Source organism: Capricornis sumatraensis, chromosome 1, assembly GCF_032405125.1.
Source record: "Capricornis sumatraensis isolate serow.1 chromosome 1, serow.2, whole genome shotgun sequence".
In the NCBI taxonomy this organism is placed as follows: domain Eukaryota; kingdom Metazoa; phylum Chordata; class Mammalia; order Artiodactyla; family Bovidae; genus Capricornis; species Capricornis sumatraensis.
In genome coordinates, this window is record NC_091069.1 from 259,994,254 (window position 1) to 260,016,892 (window position 22,639).

General features: G+C 52.4%; 1 protein-coding gene across 2 annotated transcripts in view; it reads right to left on the reverse strand.

Annotated features, from left to right (window-relative positions):
* The window catches only part of TBC1D5 (TBC1 domain family member 5), a 589,263-nt gene continuing 566,624 nt past the window's right edge, over window positions 1-22,639 (reverse strand). The window contains exons 20-23 of one of the 2 annotated variants that reach the window (XM_068981508.1): window positions 14,132-14,231; window positions 2,095-2,174; window positions 1,120-1,236; window positions 1-302 (exon numbers count right to left, since the gene is read on the reverse strand). In XM_068981508.1, coding sequence (XP_068837609.1) covers window positions 21-302; window positions 1,120-1,236; window positions 2,095-2,174; window positions 14,132-14,231 — 579 coding nt within the window. In that variant the 3' untranslated portion in view covers window positions 1-20. Of the gene's footprint in view, window positions 303-1,037; window positions 1,237-2,094; window positions 2,175-14,131; window positions 14,232-22,639 lie in introns of both variants that reach the window. The other variant, XM_068981501.1, reaches the window with a different exon arrangement.

The window sequence follows — 22,639 nt, forward strand, 5'->3', positions numbered from 1 at the left end:
AGCAGGGTGGCCGGCGGCCGTCAGAGGTCCAGGGGGCTCACGATGGTGAAGCCCGAGTCCTTGCTGTGGCCGCTGCTGTCGTCGTCAGGGCTGGAGCTGGGGTTGCTGGACGAGGCGGAGGCCGGGCCGGTCAGCGGGTCGGAGAACACGAGCACCGGCCGGGCGGCGCCCCGGAGTGGCCGCAGCGGCTGGGCCTGGCCCGCGGGGCTCGGCCCGGCGCCGCGCTCCTCGCCATCCTTGGAGACCAGGACGAAGTCGTCCGCGCCCGGCCGCTCCCGGCGACCCGGGGCTGCTGGCGGGGCCTGCAAAGGGGTCAGGGCAGGAGGGGGCACGGTGAGGGGGCGCTGGGCAGGCCCTGGGCTCCTCCCGCGGGCAGGGGGCTCCTTCGAGGGGTCTGGGTCTGCCCCCTTCCCCCGCCCCCGGGGGCCGGGCTCTGGCCTCGCCCCGTCCTGTGCGCTGTCTCCCAGGACACTGTGCGCACTGGGAGCGTCCACACACACATGGACCCGGAAGGGCCTCCGCCAAAGAGCACGAGCCTGCGAGAAAGGACCTCAGAGGGCGCTCTGCTGGAAGAGCACTCTAAAAGCTGAAGGAGCCCCATTTGAAAATGCCGTTCTGCTTCTTTAAATCATAAAAAAGAATACAGCTTGTAAGCATCCGGATGCTACTTTTTGAGAAGGTAACTTGGATGAGATTTTGCTAAAATATTCACTCCCTGGGCCTTCACAGAAAACGTTCCCTGACCCACGTGGCTTATGGGGTGATAGACACCAAGAAGTCCCTCCCCTTGAAGGCCAAAAAGCTTTCCAGACGGGGAAGAAGGGTCAGCACTCCCCCTGCTAAAGGGGAAGGGAGGCCAGGGCTGCAGCCAAACCGGAAACAGGCAGAGAGCCGGCTTTCCTAACAGGCGGCGGAAGCCCAGGCTGAAGCTGCTGCTTACAGGCGTGCGGGCTGTGCGCTGCCCAAGCACGGGAGTCGCCCGTCCACAGCGGATGGCACCGCCCCGAGTCCACACCCCGCACAGCTGTGTGCGGTACCCGCCATGTGCGGTTCCAGGGCTCTCGCCCTCCCGCGTGAGCGCCCCCAGGGCGGCCTGCCCCGCCCTCGGAGCCCTGGTACCTGCTGGGCGGCGCCGCTGGAGCAGTAGTGGTCGTCTGCGATGCTGATCTGCTCGTTGTCCTCGGCCTCCAGCTGGCTCTGGTTGAAACGCAGGGAGCCCTTCAGGATGTCTTTGATCTGATTTCAAAGAAGACGATCCATGAGAAAGACCAACGGGTCTGCCTCTAAGCGTCACCTAAACCTCGGGTACATCTGACCCCGACTCCACTGACCAGTCTTGTTTTTTTTTGCTGTGCCTTGAGGCTTGTGGGGTCTCAGTTCCCTGACCAGGGACTGAACCTGTGGCCCCTGCAGTGGAGGCATGGAGTCCTAACCGCTGGGCCACCAGGGAGGTCCCCTGAGTGGTCTTCTCTGACGTGGGTATGAATATACGATGGAAAGAAAGAACAAGAAAACACTCCGCTCTGCCTTATGGATGGCACTGAGCCGTCCCAGCCCGCACGGCCAGGCCCTCACGGGGACAGGCATGGGGCAACCTCTGGGGTCCTCCTGGAGGGGGAGATGCCCCGCGTCCACCCCGGCGCAGGGGGCGCCCTCGGCTCTGGGGGGGCCCGCCCGGCTGAGGGCCAGTCAGGTGGGCTGACGGTGAGAGCCTGCACCCCTTCATTGACATTGCTGCTCCATCTGTCTGCCAAGTACGACCCTAGAGGGGCCCAGGCTGCTTAGAGGAGGAGATTCTTTGGGCCTTGTGCTCCCAGGACGTCCACGCGTCTACAGGGGCATGACTGGACTTGAGCGGAACACACCCTCCACAGCAGCGTCGGAGAGGAAGGGGTGAGAGGCTGGGGGCGGGGGGACTGAGGACCAGCCTGGCTGCGGGCTGCTCAGACATGACTGCTGGGAGGAGCCGGGCCACGCAGGAGGATTCCGTGTGGAAGGCAATGGGGGCGGGACGTCCATGCCTGGGGTGCCCTCCCCCCATGACAGGCACGAAAGGCTGGCCTGGGTGACACCGGGTCAGGTGAACGGACATACCTGCTTTAGTCCGGCCAGGGAAACCAGAATCTGATCCTCCTTTTCCAAATTTTCCTGTAATATCACATCTTGAATATTTGCTGAAAAATAAAAGAATGATATTTTATAACTAATGCCCTGAGTATAATTTATCTGGTGCCGCACCATCACTTCAGACCAGTCAGGGAATTCCTCTGCCACACTGCACAGCAACTCTGATGCTCTGCCCAACCAGACACAGGGCAGGGGCCAGGTAAAGGAGAGGGGGCACAGAGCCTGGGACACAGAGCCTCCCACCAACGTCCCATGAACGTGTTCTCACAGTGACAGGTGTGTCTCACTTCCGCTGAGAGCCCAGAGCTGCCCTTGCTGGCCTGCGACAGGGCGGACAGCACGGAGCATCCACCCGACGTCTCCGCGAGGCTCCCTACACTTACCAGGGTTCAGTGCTGTCAATTCACCCCTCTGGCTAAAGACCAGGTCTTCCTGGTGACAGAAGTTAAAGAAACTATCTAAAAATAGTGGAGACAGTGGCAGATTTTATTTTCTGGGCTCCAGAATCACTGCAGACACTGACTGCAGCCATGCAATTAAAAGACGCTTGCCCCTTAGAAGAAAAGTTGTGACAAACTGTATTAAAAAGCAGAGACGTCACTTTGCTGACCAAGGGTCCATATATGGTTCTTCCGGTAGTATGGATGTGACAGTTGGGCCATAAAGAAGGCTGAGTGCGGAAGAATTGATGCTTTTGAACTGTGGTGGTGGAGAAGACTCTTGAGAGCCCCTGGGAATGCAAGGAGATCCAACCAGTCCATCCTAAAGGAAATTAAGCCTGAACATTCACTGGAAGGACTGATGCTGAAGCTGAAGCTCCAATACTTTGGCCACCTGATGAGAAGAGCCAACTCACTGGAGAAGACTCTGACGCTGGGAAAGATTGAAGGCAAGGGGAGAAGGGGACAGCAGAGGATGAGATGGCTGGATGGCATCACCGATGCGATGGGCATGGGCTTGAGTAAACTCTGGGAGTTGGTGATGGACAGGGAGTCCTGGCGTGTTGCAGTCCATGGGGCCACAAAGAGTCGGACACGACTTAGCAACTGAACAACAACAATCTTTAAAAAATATAAACGGTAAAGTATGTTGTCAATTCAACATAATGGTAAAAAGAAAAGGACAAACCCATGGCACTGTGGTTGTCGCCAAATAGCGATGCCTGTGGAGTCAGCAAGACTTAACCCCCTCACCGGAGCTGTCTCTCTGTGTCTGCGTGAGGCCTGACCTTCATGCCGACTTGACCTGAAGACCCGCTGAGCCAGCTCTGAGCATCGGCGTCATGCTGAGCTGCTCACCGAGAGCTTCAGCGAGTGAGGGTCGTGGACTTCTGCACAGTGCGCCTGAGCCCCCGGCGCTGCTGGGCCTGTGCTTCTGGGGAGGGGGTTCTTAAAAGAGGGGGTGTGTGAGTGAAAGTGCCCCCCACCCCGCAGGGCTCCTCTGGAGACTCTTGGTTGGGCTGTTGCTGCTAATTCACTTCAGGCGTGTCCAACTCTGTGCGACTCCGTAGACGGCAGCCCACCAGGCTCCCCTGTCCCTGGGATTCTCTAGGCAAGAACACTGGAGTGGGTTGCCATGTCCTTCTCCATCTTGGTTGGGGGCAGCAATTAAAACACCTTTTTACAATGACACCGTCTGAGCACCAAGCCGAGAACCCGTGCAGGAAGAGGCTCACCCTCCACTAAAGCTGCTCCCTCCCTTCCTGGGGCCGTACCAGGAGCCCAGTGACTCGGCCTGTGAGCCTGGCTCTCGGCCCTGCACTCGGTCACGCTGTCCGAGGCTCCGCTCCAGGCCTGGCCCCTCAGCCTCTGGCGCCCAGGCGAGTGGGGGCATCACTCAGCCTGCCTGGGCCCGGGGGCTCCATCCTTAGCTCTCATGCATCCTCCTGGGAGAGGCCTTCCTGCCCACCCAGACTGTGTGCCCAGGCCACCATCAGGGCCCCTGGCGTCAGCTCCTCTATGGCGCTGACGAAAGCGCTGTCACACCCGACGCTGGCTTATCGGTCGGCTGTCACCCCTAGCGGGGTCCGGCTCAGGGCTACACCCAGCCCTCAGCAGGATAGCTGGCAAACTTCAGGGGCACGGTGAGTAGTGACTGACTCAACAAACATGGAAAAACACCCTTGGAACCTGCATCTCGAAACACTGCAGGCCTTGTTGCTGCTGTTCAGTCGCTCAGTGTCCAACTCTGTGCGACCCCACAGACTGCAGCACGCCAGGCCTCCCTGTCCATCACCAACTCCCGGAGTTTACCCAAACTCATGTCCATTGAGTCGGTGATGCCATCCAACCATCTCATCCTCTGTCGTCCCCTTCTCCTCCTGCCCTCAATCTTTCCCAGCATCAGGGTCTTTTCCAATGAATCAGCTCTTCACATGAGGTGGCCAAAGTACTAGAGTTTCAGCTTCAGCATCAGTCCTTCCAATGAACACTCAGGACTGATCTCCTTTGGGATGGACTGGTTGGATTTCCTTGCAGTCCAAGGGACTCTTAAGAGTCTTCTCCAACACCACAGTTCAAAAGCATCAATTCTTCGGCACTCAGCTTTCTTTATGGTCCAACGCTCACATCCATACATGACTACTTGAAAAGCCATAGCTTTAACCAGATGGACCTTTGCTGACCAAGTGATGTCTCAGCTTTTTAATATGTGATCTAGGTTTTTCATAGCTTTTCTTCCAAAAAGTATTTCCAGCAAGGGGCGAGGCGAAGACTAAGTCCCATCAACATAAGTCCAGCCTGACAGTTTATTAGAATCTTCACCAAGAATAAATTTACAGACCATGCCGACAAGTCCTCTTACAGACAACAGCAGAAAAACAGCAGCCTGAATTTATTCAGAATGTGACTGGAGTTTCTGGCTATTAGAAAGGCCCACTTCAAAACAAGAAAGCAAGATGAATGGGAATGGGATAATAGATGTAATTAGAGACTGACTGGTTTTGGTCTCCTTAAAAGCCTGTAACAATTTGCTCTCTCTCAATAAACACAAACACACAAAATCCACTCAACAAGACATTAATGGCAACCAAATGCAGAAAATTGACGAGACAGTTCTGTAGGTCTTTGGGAGGACTGAAAAGGTTGCCTTTGTGTTGACGACTCTGCCTGGGCTTTTAGGGCTGAGCTGGGAGGCAGAGGGCTGCCTGGGAGCTTCGGAAAGGCAGAGGTTCAGCTCGCTGAGCTGCGAAGGTGCCGGGCTCTGCTCCCGGGGCCAGTAGGGAGTCCGGCCGGTGGGTGTGAAGGTTCCAGGGCCTCGGCAGGAGGCCCAGGAGTCTCGTGCCTGAGGATCTAGCGGAGGGAGGCCCGTGGAGCCCACATGTAGCTCCGGGGGCCAGGAAGAGAGGTGACTGTGGACAGCAAGTGCCCTGCGCATCCTGCTTGCCTGGGGGACCGTGACCTCCTGCTGCCTCCTGGATGGTCTGCTGGGAGCACCGCCTGAAGCCAAAGGCTCGGCCATAGTGCCTGTTCCTGCCTTCAACGTGCTGGGACCCATGGCTGAAGCACTAAGGACCGAAGACCTTCAGGGCCGAGGCTTCAAGCCGACAGGACAGTCAGAGGCTCTGGCAGGGACAGAGCTGTCCGCAGAGGCCAGCAGGGACCGGAGGGCACTCAGAGGCCCTTCCTCCAACAGAGACAAGGGAGGCCTTGGAGTCCTGACCCACCCCAGCGAGGTGAGGAGACAGGGCAGAGAAACTAGCTGTGGGCCTCGGTCCAGACGAGATGGGCGACCAGTAAAGAAGCAAGTCTGCCTTTAATCGGCAGAGTTAGGCCTCGGGCTGCCACTGCTGGGAATGGAACTTCGGAGCAAGAGTTTCACACATCTGAGTGTGTAGACTGACTCTCCCACTCAGAGCTGAGGTCTCACCACGTCCTGCTGGCCACGCGGGACCAGGACTCCATGGACAAGGAGCCCCGCCCCCGGGACGCCCCGCCCCGCCCCCGGGACGCCCCGCCCCGCCCCCGGGACGCCCCGCCCCGCCCCGGGACGCCACGCCCCGCCCCCGGGACGCCACGCCCCGCACCCGGGACGCCACGCCACGCCCCCGGGACGCCACGCCACGCCCCCGGGACGCCACGCCTTGCTGGCAGACTCCCATAGGCCCCAGGACTTCAGGGAGCAGTGGCGGTGCTGGCGGGAAAGCAGAGGGCGGCGGTTGGGCAGCGGTGGGTAAGGAGCCAGAGCAGCAGAAGCCTCTGGTCCATCGGCCTCCGTGGGAAGCCCCCCTGGCTCCTCAGGGCTTCCCCTTCCCGTGTTCTCTTCCGCCGACCTCACGGCCGCTGTCTCTGGAGTCTCAGGCCGGCGCGCGCTGGTGGGCACCCCCCAGCCCCTCGCAGACGCCTCCGTGCCCCCGGCCCCGGGTGGTCCTCGGACAGCCGTGGCCCGCGCCGTGAGGGAAGCCCCAGGAGCCTCTGGGAGGCGCCCCGGGGGCTGCCTCTGTGCCTTTGGGGCCTCCCCTGCCCGCGTGCCCCTGGAAGGCAGCAGGAGCCCCGAGGGTCCTCTCACGAGCCCAAGGACTAGCCTGCCTGTGGGCTGCTCTGCTTTAAGAAAAATTCATAAATAGCTTCCTGGTGTCTGTTGTCTTAGGGGTTAATGGACCAGAAGCTAACGGACAAGCGTTGTGGCTGAAAACGGCGGGGGAACGTGCACTCGCGGCGGAGGGCCGGGTTAGAGCCGCGGTGCGGGCGCGCTGCCCTCGGGTCCCTGGAGGTGCTCCCTCCTGCCCCTCCTGCCGTCCTCCCACCGTGAGGACGTCTGTCCAGACCCCACTTCCACAGAAGGTCACCGGCTCGGATGCGGGTGGATGAGAACTGGATGGGACGCCCTCGGCCTCGTACAGCAGCCAGACCGCCCGGCCCCGGGCAGATCGCCCAGGCCTTCTCAAGGAAGGGGCTGCGGGCAGGGCGCACCCCGAGGAGAGGAGCCCGAGCGCGGTGTCCTCAGCAGGGCCTCCCGCCCGGCTTCCTGGATTCAGTCAGCGTTCACCTTTTTGAAGCTGACGGAACGAAGATCTCCCCCGAAAGCCGACACAGACATAAAACGTACACTTCATTTTCAGGCTGCGAGCTCAGTAGCTCAGTCATGTCCAACTTTTTGCGGCCCCAAGGACTGTAGCCCACTGGGCTCCTCTGTCCAAGGGACTATCTCAGCAAGAATACTGGAGCGGGTTGCCATTGCCTTCTCCATCATTTTAAGGCTAAACCTAAGCTCTAATAAACTGAGCTGACTAGCTGCACATAAGCAATTCAGAGTTTAGAAACCCAAGTCCAAACGGATTACCTTCAGAGGCTGCTAAATGTCCTGAGTGCAAACATTTTTATTTAACTCACAAACTACTGACCGAGTAAAGCCTTTGCCTAGCCAGTTCCACCACACAGTGATTCAAGGCAGTGTTCACAACTGTTTCATTAATATAAAACTTCTTAGTCACTAATGCACTACTTTAAGTCTAATCTGTGTGTAAAAAAGGAAAAACAGTATCTTTTCATACCTCATAAAATTAAAGGCAGAAATGTGAAATGTTTAAAATTTTCAAAGTAATGCACATTTTTCCTTCTAGTAAGAGGCAGAATAAATGATGATATAAAGGCTCTTTCCTTTTGTTTCTGTGAAGTAAGATTATGTTCTCTATAATCTCCTTATATGTAAGCATTACCCATTACAGATGTTGGGACACTGAAATAAAAGGGGGAAAAATTCGTAAAACTAACCACTTCTGTGGAAATTCCACAAAAATCTCATCAATGTAACAGTATATCAATATAACCCGTTCAAGCATCCGGGCTCCCCTCTGCAAGGACCCACTCGCTGGGCCTTGTCCTGCTTATCCTTCACTCTTGTCACTGTCGCTCAGAGACGAGGCCCCATGACTAAAAGTCCCCCGAAACCGGCCGGTTCTGCATGGCACATCCTGGTCTTCCGTGGCAGACAGGCCTGCTCACTGCGTCCCTGGACTTAGAGCGCCAGCCCCCAATGCCTCAGACCGCTGGTGCTCCGGGGGGACTGCTGGCTTCCCTGGAGCCACGTGTCACCTGAGGCACTGCTAATGAGGCAGACAGTCTCTGTGCTCTCTCCCTCCTCTGGAGCTTCGCTCTCTTCTTCCGTTCACCTGGAGCTTGACTTTAAAGGCACTCCTCCATTTCACTCCACCCCCAACCAACTGCTCCCCAAACCCATTTTCACATCCAAGGGCAGGTACTGAGGAAATACTGGCTGAATGGCCAACATGAGGCTCTCCAGCCAGCATGAAGGCTGGTTCTATCTCCTGAGGAATAGATGAGGGTGAGATATTTTTCGGATGAAGAATGAAGGGACATGAACGTGATCACATGGGTCCTGGATTGAGGGGCAGGCGATGTGGTTAGTGACGGTCTGCAGTCTTTTCTTGATTGTCTTGATTATCTCCCCAGATAATCAAATCTGGGGAGAAACGCCTTCCACGAGGAGAGAGCAGGGCAGGAAGAGGCTGAGCACAGCGCCAGTGTTCGGTGTGCGCAGGCTGCCTCAGATGGTGGGGGGCGGTGGGGGGAGCACTCCTCCCACAGAGTTCCCGCACGTGTGCCTGCAGGGCGGGGTAGGGACCCACTAACAGCGTTCGGAACACACGAACTGCATTTTGCCCCAATGATCTTAAGTTCTCTTGCTGCCTGCTGCTTGGTGTCTGTCATGGGTCAGGATCACCAGGTGCCCTGGGGGCTGTTGGAAGTGCAGACCTTCAGACCTTCAAGTCAGAATCTGCTAACAGACCCTCAGGAGAAGGAGATCTCATCCTGCAATTACATGCAAAGTTTCATATTCTTAATAATTACAGAGAGCTTTCAGCACCCACCGTGTGGTTGGCAGAGGGAGAGCCGCCTGGTGATCAGTTTCCTTCGCTGTCTCTCAGATGTCACTAGTTAATTGCCTGTTGAACACTTTTAAAAACATCTACTGAATGCTATTTTGCTAAATATCAGCAAATCAGATTCATAAAGCTCTTGCAGAGGCAAATAAACTAATTTTCAAAAATGACCTCCTCGTACCGCTAATTCCTGCATAAATATTATGCCAAGTGCAAAATCGGCGCGAGGTGTGCACTAAGACTGCAGACCCGAAGTCTGGCCCTGACTGGAGCAGGGCCTCCGCAGGAGCGTTGGAAGAGCGGCCGAGACCTGGGACGGGCCCCGGGCGCCTGCGCCAGCGGGCTCTGTGTCCCTCGTCCCGCCCAGGCCTCGCATCTCGGTTTCTCGTCTGTGAAATGAGCAACAGCCCTGAGGGCCTGGAGGGCGTCCACCTCGACGACAGCCTAAGGTCCGCTGGGCGGCATAGCTCTACCTCTCCTGATTCACTGCATTTCACCCCCCACTGTTTGGGTGACCCACCAATGAAAGGATGAGCTGCCGCAAACTAAATGCCGACCCCCTCCCCCGGGAGCAGGCCCGGCTGCTCGCAGATCAGAGAAGGGTAGGCAGCTCACCCACATGCAATTCTGTGTGAGTGACAGCAAGCCTAAAAATAGCCCAACTCAGCCACCGAGGCGCATGCTGTCAATTGTCAGGATGACAGAGAGGGGTGTGACTATAGCAACAGAAAAATGAACACGTGAAGAAAGTCTTGTCAAGTTGATGGAAAAGTTTAGATTTAATAAAAGACACATTTTCAACTCCTGTCTCTAAATCTTTGAATTGACAAAGCTCAATTACGTGGAGGCAATAAAATGAGAATTTTGGTAGATTTTTGATAAAACAAATAATGCTTTCAGTTTTGGGTTCTAGAACCATAAGGAAATAAAACTGGTAATGAGTCAGTTTTATTACCTCTGTAATTAAAGGGCCATTTAAACAAATAGCTTTCTGTAATTTTTAACTGAGATGCTTTTCTCTGTATCTGTTTTGTTAAAAAGACAGTCTTGAACTGTACTTGACATTTTAAGATATCACTGCAGGTCTGACGATAACATAGACTGATACAAAATTTCCTTGAGAGGAACTCAGTGAAAATACTTAATGTCAGAAAAGGGCAGGGGCGGGATGAGACTCTGAGGCCACCTCGGACCCCTCGGGAGCGGGCGGCCAGGCTCAGCAGGGCTTTTGCCGAGGGGAGCAAAGGTGCCATGCAGTTCTGGGCCAGCTGTTCTTGCTCAGAGAGCTCACACACCTAACGTGAGGCCCTGCAGATCCAACCCCAGCATCTCTGCACGTGGTCTGACTGAGGGACATTCAACAGGGCTGCTCCCAGCTCTCGCTGTCCAGCCGTGGGACCCCAACCAGTCACTGCTCAGCTCCTCTGGTCGCAGGCAGGCGGGGTCTCCCAGGATCGGCCACATAGAAGGCACAGCTAAGAGTTGAGGGGAAGGGGACTTCCCTGATGGTCCAACAGCTCAGGCTTTCCCTTCCAGGGCAGGGGGTATAAGTCTGATCCTTGGTCAGGCCTTGGGGCCAAAAAACCAAAACATAAAATGGAAGCAACAGTGTAACAAATTCAACAGACTTTAAATTAAAAAAAAAAATAGCCAAGAGGAAGGAGAGGATTTGTGTTGCACACTCAACCAGTGCTGGCTTGATTTATTTTTTAGGTGTGGCTTCGTCGGGTCCTAGTTGCAGCACGCAGGCTCAACCGTGCTGACACGCGGGTTCCGTAGTGTGCAGGCTTAGCTGCCCCGTGGCATGTGGGGTCTCAGTCCCTGACCTAGGACTGAACCTGCATCCCCCGCACTGAAGGCAGATCCTTAACCACTGGCTACCAGGGAAGGCCTTGTGCGAGGCTTTAAAAATGTCTTAGTCTTGGCAACGAACTGGTGAGATAGATCTTGGCAAACCCATTTCATGTACAGTCACAAGCAGGCTGATCTCAGAAGTGACAGAGTCTGGTTTCAACCCCGTGCCTGTATGGTGCTTGTGAGCCTGTCTCTCCTGCTTAGGTATCACTGCAGCTGCTTTTCTTTTTCGCTCTGCCCATGGCATGCAGGATCTCAGTTCCCTGCCCAGGGACCAAACCCACGCCCCAGGCAGTGGCGCGCTGAGTCGTCACCAGCGGACCTTCAGGGGAGTCCCGGCAGCTGTCTCAGAGGGGACTCGTGCCTGCAGTATGCAGATCGCCCCCATGGTGCCAGCCACAAGCACTTGAGGCACCCGCAGGTTTTCCAAGCAGAGAGGAAGGCTAGCCCCTTGGAAAGTCCCTCTGTGCTCTTCCTCACTCAGGCCACCACAGTCAATGGTTATTTCTACATCAAATATATTCTACTGTGCCACCTGCTATTTCCACTCCATAATACATTATGACCATCTCTTTATGCTTATGTGTCTACCCTTTATGAAGACTGCATTACCATACTCTAATCAATCAATCACTAGGGATTTTCAGTTTCAACTGCTGTACTACTTTACTAATCAGGAAAAACAGAAACGTTTATATGGAGAAAAATATGAGAGTATTAAAGTCATTTTTAAAGGATATAATAAGTAAAAAACTAAATTGAGAGCTTCACACCTCAACCTTTATGCTTTCCGCAAATTTTTGCTTAAAATCCAAACTGCCTACAATCCAGGAACACCCTGTGGTAAAGCGTTACACATGCAGATGAAATGGAATGAATCCATAGGCCCCAGGACCGGGGATTCTCAACCCCACCATGAACATGCAGTCAGGCTACTTCTACAGCAAAGAGAAGTCAACAGCCCTGTGAAGGGATTCTGGCTGAAAGTGAAACATATACACAAAACAAATCTGCTTTTGTGGTTAGCTGAAAATTCACAGCTGATAAGGGCTTTTCTTTAACTAAAAAGTGCTTCTCCATCCCATGCAATGAGAAAAGTGTTCTTTTAGTGCTGACGAAAAGAGTAAAAGCTGTTTGGAAATCCTGAGGCTTAAGTAAAGCTGCTTTAAAAGCTGCTATGTGGACCAAGCAACTTGGAAACATCCCACTACTGGACTTTTCTAGAGCTCCTGCAGTAAATGTTTACAGGCACTTCTCTGTTCTTCTACTTTGGTCAAATCCCAAAACTGAGTAACACAAAGGTCACCCACGTAGCCAGAGAAGCAAAAATTACAGTGTGTGCACACACACATATACTCATGGTTACTTTAAAATTAAACTTGTATTTAAATAATAACATTAACTATGGAATATCAGTTCAGTTCAGTCGCTCAGTCGTGTCCGACTCTTTTTTTTAATATATGTAGCTGTTCATGTATGGATGTGAGAGTTGGACTGTGAAGAAGGCTGAGCGCCGAGGAATTGATGCGTTTGAACTGAGGTGTTGGAGAAGACTCTTGAGAGTCCCTTGGACTGCAAGGAGATCCAACCAGTCCATTCTGAAGGAGATCAGCCCTGGGATTTCTTTGGAAGGAATGATGCTAAAGCTGAAACTCCAGGACTTTGGCCACCTCATGTGAAGAGTTGACTCATTGGAAAAGACTCTGATGCTGGGAGGGATTGTGGGCAGGTGGAGAAGGGGAGACAGAGGATGAGATGGTTGGATGGCATCACTGACTCAATGGACGCGAGTCTGAGTGAACTCCGGGAGATGGTGATGGACAGGGAGGCCTGGCGTGCTGCGATTCACGGGGTCGCAAAGAGTCCGACACGACTGAGCGACTGAACTGAACTGAACAGCTACATATGTTAAAAAAAAAAGTCATGAAAAATGCCAGCTCCTGCTCTGCACATAAAGAATTATGGAACATACATCAGTTATTTATCAACTACCTCTTCATTACTTCTTTCTGATGCGCTTTAAACTGCGATGCTGTAAGATTTGTGTAAAATTAATTCTATCTGAATTTAAAAAGTTGACTGTGAAGAAGCGTACGAACAGTTTTGGAGTGGCAGGGAATGGATGTGAAGGGACCCGTCTTTAGGGTTTCTCCCGCTATCTCCTCCTCCGGTGCCCTCTCCCTGGAGGACGGAGGGAAGCCGAGGAGGGCAGAGCAGGGAGGGGACGCGGCCCAGGGAGACGCGGGGACGCAGCCTGGGGAGATGCCGGGAGGCAGTCGGCCATGCGGGCCACGTGCGTTTCCAAGCTCATAAGAGATCACTCGTTACTGGCTCGAGGCCAGTGCGTTTGGGCTGCGTCTGAACGAAGCCATTTTGGCCGCATGTAATGGACTCATTGCCTGGCAGGCTGGGCAACGGACGGAGTGTGATGTACAGTCTGTCTCCAGTGAAGGCCCCGAGACGGGCCCCGCTGGGGACCCCGCTAGAGGGAAGGGCATTCGGTGGTTCTCTGGTGCGCCCTCACAGGGGGAGTGTGTTTCGACTCCTCACGATGCTTCACACTCACAGAACAGCACACTGGCATGTCCATGAGAGCATGTGTCTGATTTCCCTAACCTTCTCCCAAACTACGATGCTAGACCCTGAAAGACGGAGGGAAAGGATGCCCGCGAGCGGGCTGAGAGTGGTCACAATGTGGAGTCTAAACGTTTTGTAAGCAGCAGGGAGTTCCTGAAGCAAATCGGAGGTAGAGACCTTTTCTAACAGTAGAGACCTTTTCTAACACAGAACACAGAGCTTTCACGAACGTAGCAAGTAAGGCCCAGGACTCCACGGTGTGACACAGGCCGCTCACGTGTAACCTGAAGGGCACACGAGGACACTTCTCAGAATATCGGCACAGTCAGAAGGAAGAAAAGGTCCCGACATGTATTTCAGACAGGTGATTAAAAAATATATATTAAAAAAATAAAGAAAGCACTGCCGAAACAAACACGTGAGTGATTACAGGCAGACCAGCACAACAGCAGAGCTGACTGCTTGACCTCGAATGCTGTGTTTGTCTGTCTGAGGTTAGAGAGATACTTAGAAAGGGCAGTGTAGCCATTAAGAGCTGAAATCTAGAGTCAGACTGCTTGATTCTGAATTTCTGCTCCACTGACTGGTGTTATAATTTGGGAAATTTGATTAATCTCTGCGCTCTGGTTTCCTTGTTTGCAAGGGTGACACGAGGTAACTCATGGGAAGTACTCGACACAGGCGCCCGTGGCCGGTGCTGCCGCCGTTCCCAGGGCCGGAGCCCGCACTCACCAAGATGAGTGTCCATCGCCTTCGCACAGTATTTGCACATGGCCTCCAGGTCATTCAACTGTCCCTGAAGGAAGGAAATTTGGGCTTCTAATTCTTCTTCCTAAAATGAAGGGGGCAAAGATATGAAAATGAAAACAAAAATCAAAGAAAATCCCCTAAGTCCTCCAAAAGGTCTGGACTGTTTTAAAGAGCTGCCATCCATGTCATTTTAGTCCTAGACAAAAAAAAGGAAGCCACAAATGAACAAGAGCAAACATCACCTCCACCGCCAGTGAGACAGAGGAGGAGTGAAATGAGATTCACAGCAACTCTGGACTTTGAATCGAATGCTTGCTCCGTGCCATGTGTAAATGTTTACCCAGGCAGACTTGTATTGAAAAAGTACATAAAATACCTTCAATAACTTTTGAGCCAAACAAATTGAGAGTCAATGGGACTTCAGTGGACCCAACTCCCTAGACAGTTGGTACAAAACCATTACATTTCCTCATACACATTTGAGAAACCAGAGATTTCCATTTAAAACAAATCTCCTCATTTTCTAGACCATGATAATCTCTTAAAACATGAGATTTCCCAAAGCACTTGGGAAAGTTTTGCCCCCACAGCCGCTCTTACATCCCCTCTCTTGATAAGAGTACTAGAGGATTTTATTTTTTTGACTGTTTCTAGGGAAAAATAGTCTGGGTGGGATAATTATCTAAATGGCGGAAAGACAATCTAACTGTAAGAAACAGATAAAGCCTGGAGCTTTTGCTTTTTTTAAGAAAAAAAGTAATGCATGTGAAAAATTTCCCAAGGAAATTTAGAAGATTAAGGGAGTTTTTCTCAGAGAAGAGAATAATTCTCATAATGTAAGACATTTTAAACCAAGTTAGTTGGAATACAAGGAAAGGACGTTGTCAGAGCTGGACAAGGCTGGCAGATGGGTTTTCCAGGGTCAGGCACTTCTCTCTCCAGATGAGAATCCTCTGTTGTCGAAACAAAGTGGAGAGAAACCTCCCAAGACACGCTTTTTCTTAAGAGACTGAACACAATCTGACACACAGATGGAAATTAATGGCTGAAAAGATGACTTGTAGGTGTACCACGTGTTAGCAACACACATACCTAAAAACACTGTTTTTACTGGCTGCCTGGAAGATGAGCCTTTAGGAACATGCATTCAAATGCTTGATGCAGAAAACAGACACAGCAGTCACTCTAAAAACAAATTATTGTGAATGCCCACTGTAGGATGGCCCAAGCTTGAATCCTGTACTTTACATACTGTAAAGTACACCCCGATGTACCCTGTACATCCCACCAAGCACAACGGCCTCTTTTCTGATACTCAAGTAAAGACCAAGCAACCAGGAGCTCAGCCAGGGAATGAGGACTGTGGCCTCGGGTAGCTGTTGCAGGGCACTTTTCTTCTCCTTTTTCTCCTTTGGGTCTGCACAAACTTGAGCTTCCCTGTTCGCTCAGGACCCCACAGGAAACCGAGAAAGAACACTACATCTGTTGGTTAACCTTGGTCGTGATTCGTCTCTGAAGATGGCCACCATCCATTCCTTCCTCGAGGTACACGCTGTTCTGCTCATCAAGAGGAGGGGTCTACTTCCCTTCCCCACAAATCCCGGCTGTCCCGTCACTTGCCCTGACCCAGAGAGCACAGCAGAAGGCACACTGTATCAGAGGCCGGCCAACTTCTGCTTCCTTCTGCCTTCACTAGAGGAAGGCAGCTACCATAGTTAGTTGTAAAGAAGTTCAGGCTATGACAACGAACAAGAGGAGAGACAACATGGAGAGAAAGCGGCCACAGGAGACACAAGGAGGTTCTAGACACGTGAGTGATGTCTTTCTGGACCTTTCAGCCCAGCCCATCTGAAGCTAGCCAAGTGAGTAACCCAGCAGGCGGCGCAGAAGAGCAGCCCAACCCAGCCCTGTCCGCACGCCTGGCCTGAAAACCCGTGAGCAGCAGCAGCGCTGCTTTGAGAAGTGGGGTTTGCGGTGGCTTGTTGCGCAGCAACGGGTAACTGGCACGGCAGTGGGATGGAGGGGCGCTGGAGTGGCACAGCCATAAGGAAGCCTGAGTTCTGTTTCCAGCCCTGCCAGTCACAAGTCACGCAACCTTAAATAATCCTCCACCCTGCTGCTGCTGCTAAGTCGCTTCAGTCGTGTCTGACTCTGTGCGACCCCACACATGGCAGCCCACCAGGCTCCCCCGTCCCTGGGATTCTCCAGGCAAGAACACTGGAGTGGGCTGCCATTTCCTTCTCCAGTGCATGAAAGTGAAGAGTGAAAGTGAAGTCGCTCAGTCGTGTCTTGACTCTTCGCGACCCCATGGACTGCAGCCCACCAGGCTCCTCCATCCATGGGATTTTCCAGCAAGAGTACTGGAGGGTGTGCCATCGCCTTCTCCGAATCCTCTACCCAGTAGGGGCCTGACGTCAGCACTCTCTGGAGAAGGTAGAAGTGAGATACTTTGCTCTCAAGAGGCTTCCAAGCTTGGAGTTGGAATAGGAAAGGTTTACAGTTGCCAGACTATGAGGTAGGGCACATGAAAATCTTAGAGAAATGAGAACAGATGCTCTGAGAATCCTGGTCCTGGCCTCCTGTGCCTATTTAACAAGTTGCCTCTTCAATGTGTTACAGATACGAACCCACCCAGCAGAGTCTAGAACTGTACTGAGGCCAGCACGTGGCAGTCTCTTGAGAGGGGCTCTGGCTGGAGTTTGTCCCTGCCCTTGGCTTCCAACTGGGGTGCTGACAGCCCAGAATGGACAAAGGACACCAGGCATGTACCACCAGCTGGTTAAAATCTCTTCTCCGTTTACTCTATGTATGAGTCTAGTTTGGATTAAGTGATCACTTTTTGTGAGATGCAAAAGCCCTTGGTAGCCTTAAACCCCAGCAGTCATTCCTACCTAAACGGATTAAGTGTATTCAGTGTGGTTTCTTAATAAAATCTGGGAGGGAAGAAGAGCTGGAGAGGAGACAGAGGACACAGTCCAGCCTGTGGATGGTGAGGTGCTGACTGCGGGAGGGAGCACAGAGCTCAGGGAGGTCCATTCGTCCAAACGCGTGACTGTGAGGAAAGTGGGCTGAGACTGAGGCTGGCGCCCACTGCACTGTGCCATGCGCGACCTGCCCGAGCGCGCGCTGGCTGAGCCCGCGGGACACAACACAGGCCTCCAGGCAGGCACTTTGGCTTAGACACTGGCAGCATGTGAAGAGCGTCTTGCTTGCCTAAGTCCTGAGTAAACCTCAGTACAAACGGAATCCACGTGGCAGAAAACAGCAGTTTTCATTCCTGTAAGGCTTTCTTTTTCAATGGAAAGCTGACACAAAAGCCCATCTGTGAGACAAAGAGTAGCTGAAACAGGCGGAGGGGCCCAAGAAACTGTTCCATTTGGAATATTAAATCCAGTACACGATCTTGCTGGAGTTTGCCTAATGAAAATACACCCAAGCCCTTGGACGATCACTCAGACTTTATAAATAGAAATGGAATCACTTGGCGCAAGGGTGGTTTGTCATTTATTCTTCACTCTTTTATATAACTACAGATAAAAGAAAGAGCCAAGAATCCAGATTCTAAAATTGTGGAAAGAGACTTTCCATTTCTATCTCAGCTTCTGAGGCTCCACACGCCTCAGACACAGACAGCTTTAGTCATTTGCTTTCATTAATGGCCCTCTGTAATCAAAAACAAATGCTTGGCTAATTGCCTTGAAATTTTATAAAACCAACCAGTTAGTGTCATTTTTACGTATAAATAAGATATGAAGAAAAGTTCTCGTTATATTTGCTTTCGCATACATGTTCTGCCTTCCGTTACGGGAGCGGGATGGTGGAAGTGGGTGGTGTGCAGGAGCAGACCCACCTGGGTTCGAATCCTCTTTCTGCCAGTTTGAGGACACTGGCTGTGTAATCTCAAACAGTTTCACCTTTTCCCCCAAGGTACTGATGAGACCCAAACGGCAACACGTGGAGAGTGTCTGGCACAGAACAGGTACTCCACAAAGGACATTATTCTTTAATGTTTAAAATCAGGTCAAAACAATAGAACTGATTTTTTTTTCTATTACAACATCATGATTTATTAAAGCACAGCATTCTGTACAAGAAAGGGCCTTAACAGTTGTCTATTCTCAGCCAAATTTCTCTGTGAGCTAGTTTCTCTTAATAAAAAACATGTTGTACTTTAAATTAGTAATTTAACTCATAAGGAAGTAGAACCGATTTTTAATACGGAGGTTGGTGATTCACTCTTAGGAGACACTGGTCTCTGGTTTAAACATCTTTATGTGGTCCACGCAGAAGGATGAGTTAGGACTTGGGAGCCCACCACTGACTCAAGTTCTGCAGAGCCACTGATGTGTGGGGCGAGAAACTGGTGGAGGATGAGGAGGCGGGCCGCCGGCAGACCGTGTGAGCAGCGCAGCACCAGAGGGGCCTGGCAGCCTCCGGGGAAGGAGCGCGAGCATGGGCTGGTCTCCGGAGGAGCACACCGCCGGCTCCGGGCCCTTTCGCGGGGCTGTGGCAGGCCCAGCCCTGGGCTCTGCCGGCAGGCCCTCACTCACCCCTCACAGCGAGCCCATGCAGGGGGTTCTCTCACTATGTCCCACATGACACGGGCGCCTCCGCATGCCACCTCCTCTGAGGCAATGCCAACGTGGAGGCGGCGCTGTGAGAGCCCACGTCGCCTGCCCCCGACTCCCAGTTCTCCCCTGTACATATTCCTCCTCACACTCGATTACCAGGCCCTTCCAAGGAGTGCCTTCGTATCTCAGTTTCCTTTAGGAGAAGCTCACCATTTACAGTGTTCAGACCCATCCCTAAATGGCTTACTAAGTCATTTCCCTTCATTCAGGTATGATTGTTTGTGTTCCGTTTCGTTTCTCGAATGATTTCTGTTTAGACTGTATCTGGAGAAATGTGTTTTGAACTTGCTTTGTAAAAAGTGGTATTTCTACCACCATTCTCCCCTGAATAGCTGATATATCACGACACTTTCACTCATATATTCTATGCATCAAACTGTTTAAATTGTTTTCTAACATGTGGATTTTATAGATCAATTTTAAGTGCTTCCATGTCTTTATGTTCTTTCTTGGTTAATAACAGGATGAGCTTTTGTACTTTATTACTTATTTATTAATTCATTTCTTCAACACATATATTCAATGGTACTGCATTAGGGCTTGTGGGAAACACAGTAATGAGCAAGAGATGTGTTCTGGACTCTGCAAACTCGGGAAGAGGCAAGACTGCACGTCGGGCGCGAGAGGCGCGAGGTGGCGCGAGAGGGGTAAGGCATCAAGCTTCACAGCAGATATGAGAGGAGCCTTCACCAGCACGGGCAGGGCAGCCGGCTTTCAAGGAGTGGAGGCGGAAATGAAAGATTTTCAGCAAGCAGCAGCATTTCTGATGAGTCTTCAAGAGGGACTGGGCTTGGAGGAAATGAGGAATAAAGATGTTTCAGGAGGCAGGGACCCAGTGAACAAAGGCGTACAATCGGAAAAGCCGGGAACCAGGGCAAAGAGCCCGCAGCTGGGTGAGGAGTGGAGAGCAGATGTGGGCTGGGCTGGAGTCTTCCCGCCCGTCATCTCCTTCAGAGACGGTGCTCTGGGGGCTGCGCCCGACCCCACCCTGCCGGGGACCCCCGCAGCAGCAGGGCCTGCCCACTGCAGCCCTCAGCGCTCCCGGTTTGGAGAAAGGGGGACAGGAAGGGCCCGAGGGCGGGGTCCGCGGAGCCCACGGGGATGAGACCGACCCCACTGGCAGGGGCGGGCTACACACGGCGGCCAGCAGACGGGAGAGAGCCCGCTGCCCGCGGATGGTCAGCAAGGGGCGGGCGGGAAGGGAACGGAGAGGCTGAGGAAGCAGAGTGCAGAGGCCTCGGTGTCCTGCGGAAGCCGTGGTCACACCAGGGCCACACACACACACAGACACATACAGAGACACACACAGAGACACAGACACACACAGACACAGGCACACACACAGATACATACAGAGACACAGATACACACACACACACAGACACAGGCACACACAGAGACACAGATACACAGACACACACAGACAGACACAGGCACACACAGAGACACAGATACAAACAGACACACACAGATAAGACACAGGCACACACAGAGATACAGATACACACACACACACACACAGACACAGGCACACACAGAGACACACACACAGACCACAGAGATACAGACACACAGAGACACACACAGAGACACACACAGACAGACACAGGCACACAGAGATACACACAGAGACACAGATACACACACAGACAGACACAGGCACACACGGAGACACAGACACATAGAGACACATACAGACACAGATACACAGGCACACACAGAGACACAGACAGACACAGGCACATACAGACACACACAGAGATACACACAGAGACACAGATACACACACACACACACAGACAGACACAGACAGACACAGAGACACAAACAGGCACACACAGACACATACACAGACACAGACACACAGACACATACACATACACAAAGACACACAGACACACAACACACAGACACATACACAGACACAGACACACAGACACATACACATACACAAAGACACACAGACACACAACACACAGACACACACAGACATATACACAGACATACACAGATACCACAGAGACACACACACAGACACACACACACACAGAGACACATAGACACACAGAGAGACACATAGACACACACACAAACAGACACAGACAGAGACAGACACACACAGACACAGCTGTGGTTACACCAGGGCCACACACACACACACAGCCAGACACAGCTGTGGTTACACCAGGGTGACACACACAGCTGTGGTTACACCAGGGTGACACACACACAGAGACATAGCTGTGGTTACACCAGGGCAACACACACACACACACACACACAGAGCTGTGGTTACACCAGGGCAACACACACACACACACACACACACACACAGAGACACAGCTGTGGTTACGCCAGGGCAACACACACACATAGACATAGCTGTGGTTACACCAGGGTGACACACACACAGAGACATAGCTGTGGTTACACCAGGGCAATACACACACACACACACACACACACACAGCTGTGGTTACACCAGGGCAACACACACACACACACACACACACAGAGACACAGCTGTGGTTACGCCAGGGCAACACACACACATAGACATAGCTGTGGTTACACCAGGGCGACACACACACACACGCGCGCGCGCGCACACACACACACACACACACACACAGCTGTGGTTACACCAGGGCGACACACACAGCTGTGGTTACACCAGGGTGACACACATAGCTGTGGCTACACCAGGGCCACACACACACACAGAGACACAGCTGTGGCTACACCAGGGCGACACACACACACACACACACACAGCCAGACACAGCTGTGGTTACACCAGGGTGACACACACAGCTGTGGCTACACCAGGGCCACACACACACACAGAGACACAGCTGTGGCTACACCAGGGCGACACACACACACACACACACACACACAGCCAGACACAGCTGTGGTTACACCAGGGTGACACACACAGCTGTGGCTACACCAGGGCCACACACACACACAGAGACACAGCTGTGGCTACACCAGGGTGACACACACACACACAGTGCGATGGCGTGTTGGCCAGAGTGCCCTACGTCTGCAGAGGAGGGCCCACAGGAGAGCCGCCGGGAGCACTGCGGCTGCTCAGCAGCCCTGCACTGTGTGCACCTCACAAGCACGGACAGTCCTTGGGCCTGCCCCACAGCCCAGCTTGCTGAGCTGGTTTCCTGGGGACGATTGGGAATAATAATAACCCCTAACTCAGCGCATGCTTGGGGACTGAATTATACGAGACGTTCCAGATGAGGTGCTTTGCACACGGTAAACGCTCGATAACTGTTCCTTTCGCTGTCTCTAGATTAACATAGTCCTATACAGTTATTCCAAGGAATTACAGACACCTGTGTGAACAGTGCCAGGAAATTCCTCACCCTGGTGATGGCAACACGCACGTGCATATTCCCAATGCTGACCACCCAGTGAGAGGGGACTCGGGTGAGTGGTGGCACACTGATGCACAGAGCATCGTGCAACTTAAAACTGCACGTTCACATGGGAGAGCGCTTAACAATAACGCATATACTGATGGGTTTTCTCCAAACGGCAGCATTGCAGGTCATTTTTTCCTGGATTTTGTACAATGAAATCAGATTATGTTTTTGTAATAATCAAATCAAAATATTATTTAAATAATATAATAAAGAAATAAGAAAAAAGTAAAAGGTGATTACCAAGATATATTAATATTTTTAAATTACCAAAATGTATTTCAAGTCAAACTCTAAGCAATACTACAGTCTAAACAAATCTGTTCTCCAAACAATACTAAGTGGTGAGAATGAGTTAAATGAATAATCTGTGAAAAGGTTAACGGTTACAGTGTTTGGTCTGATGTCTGCGGTACAAC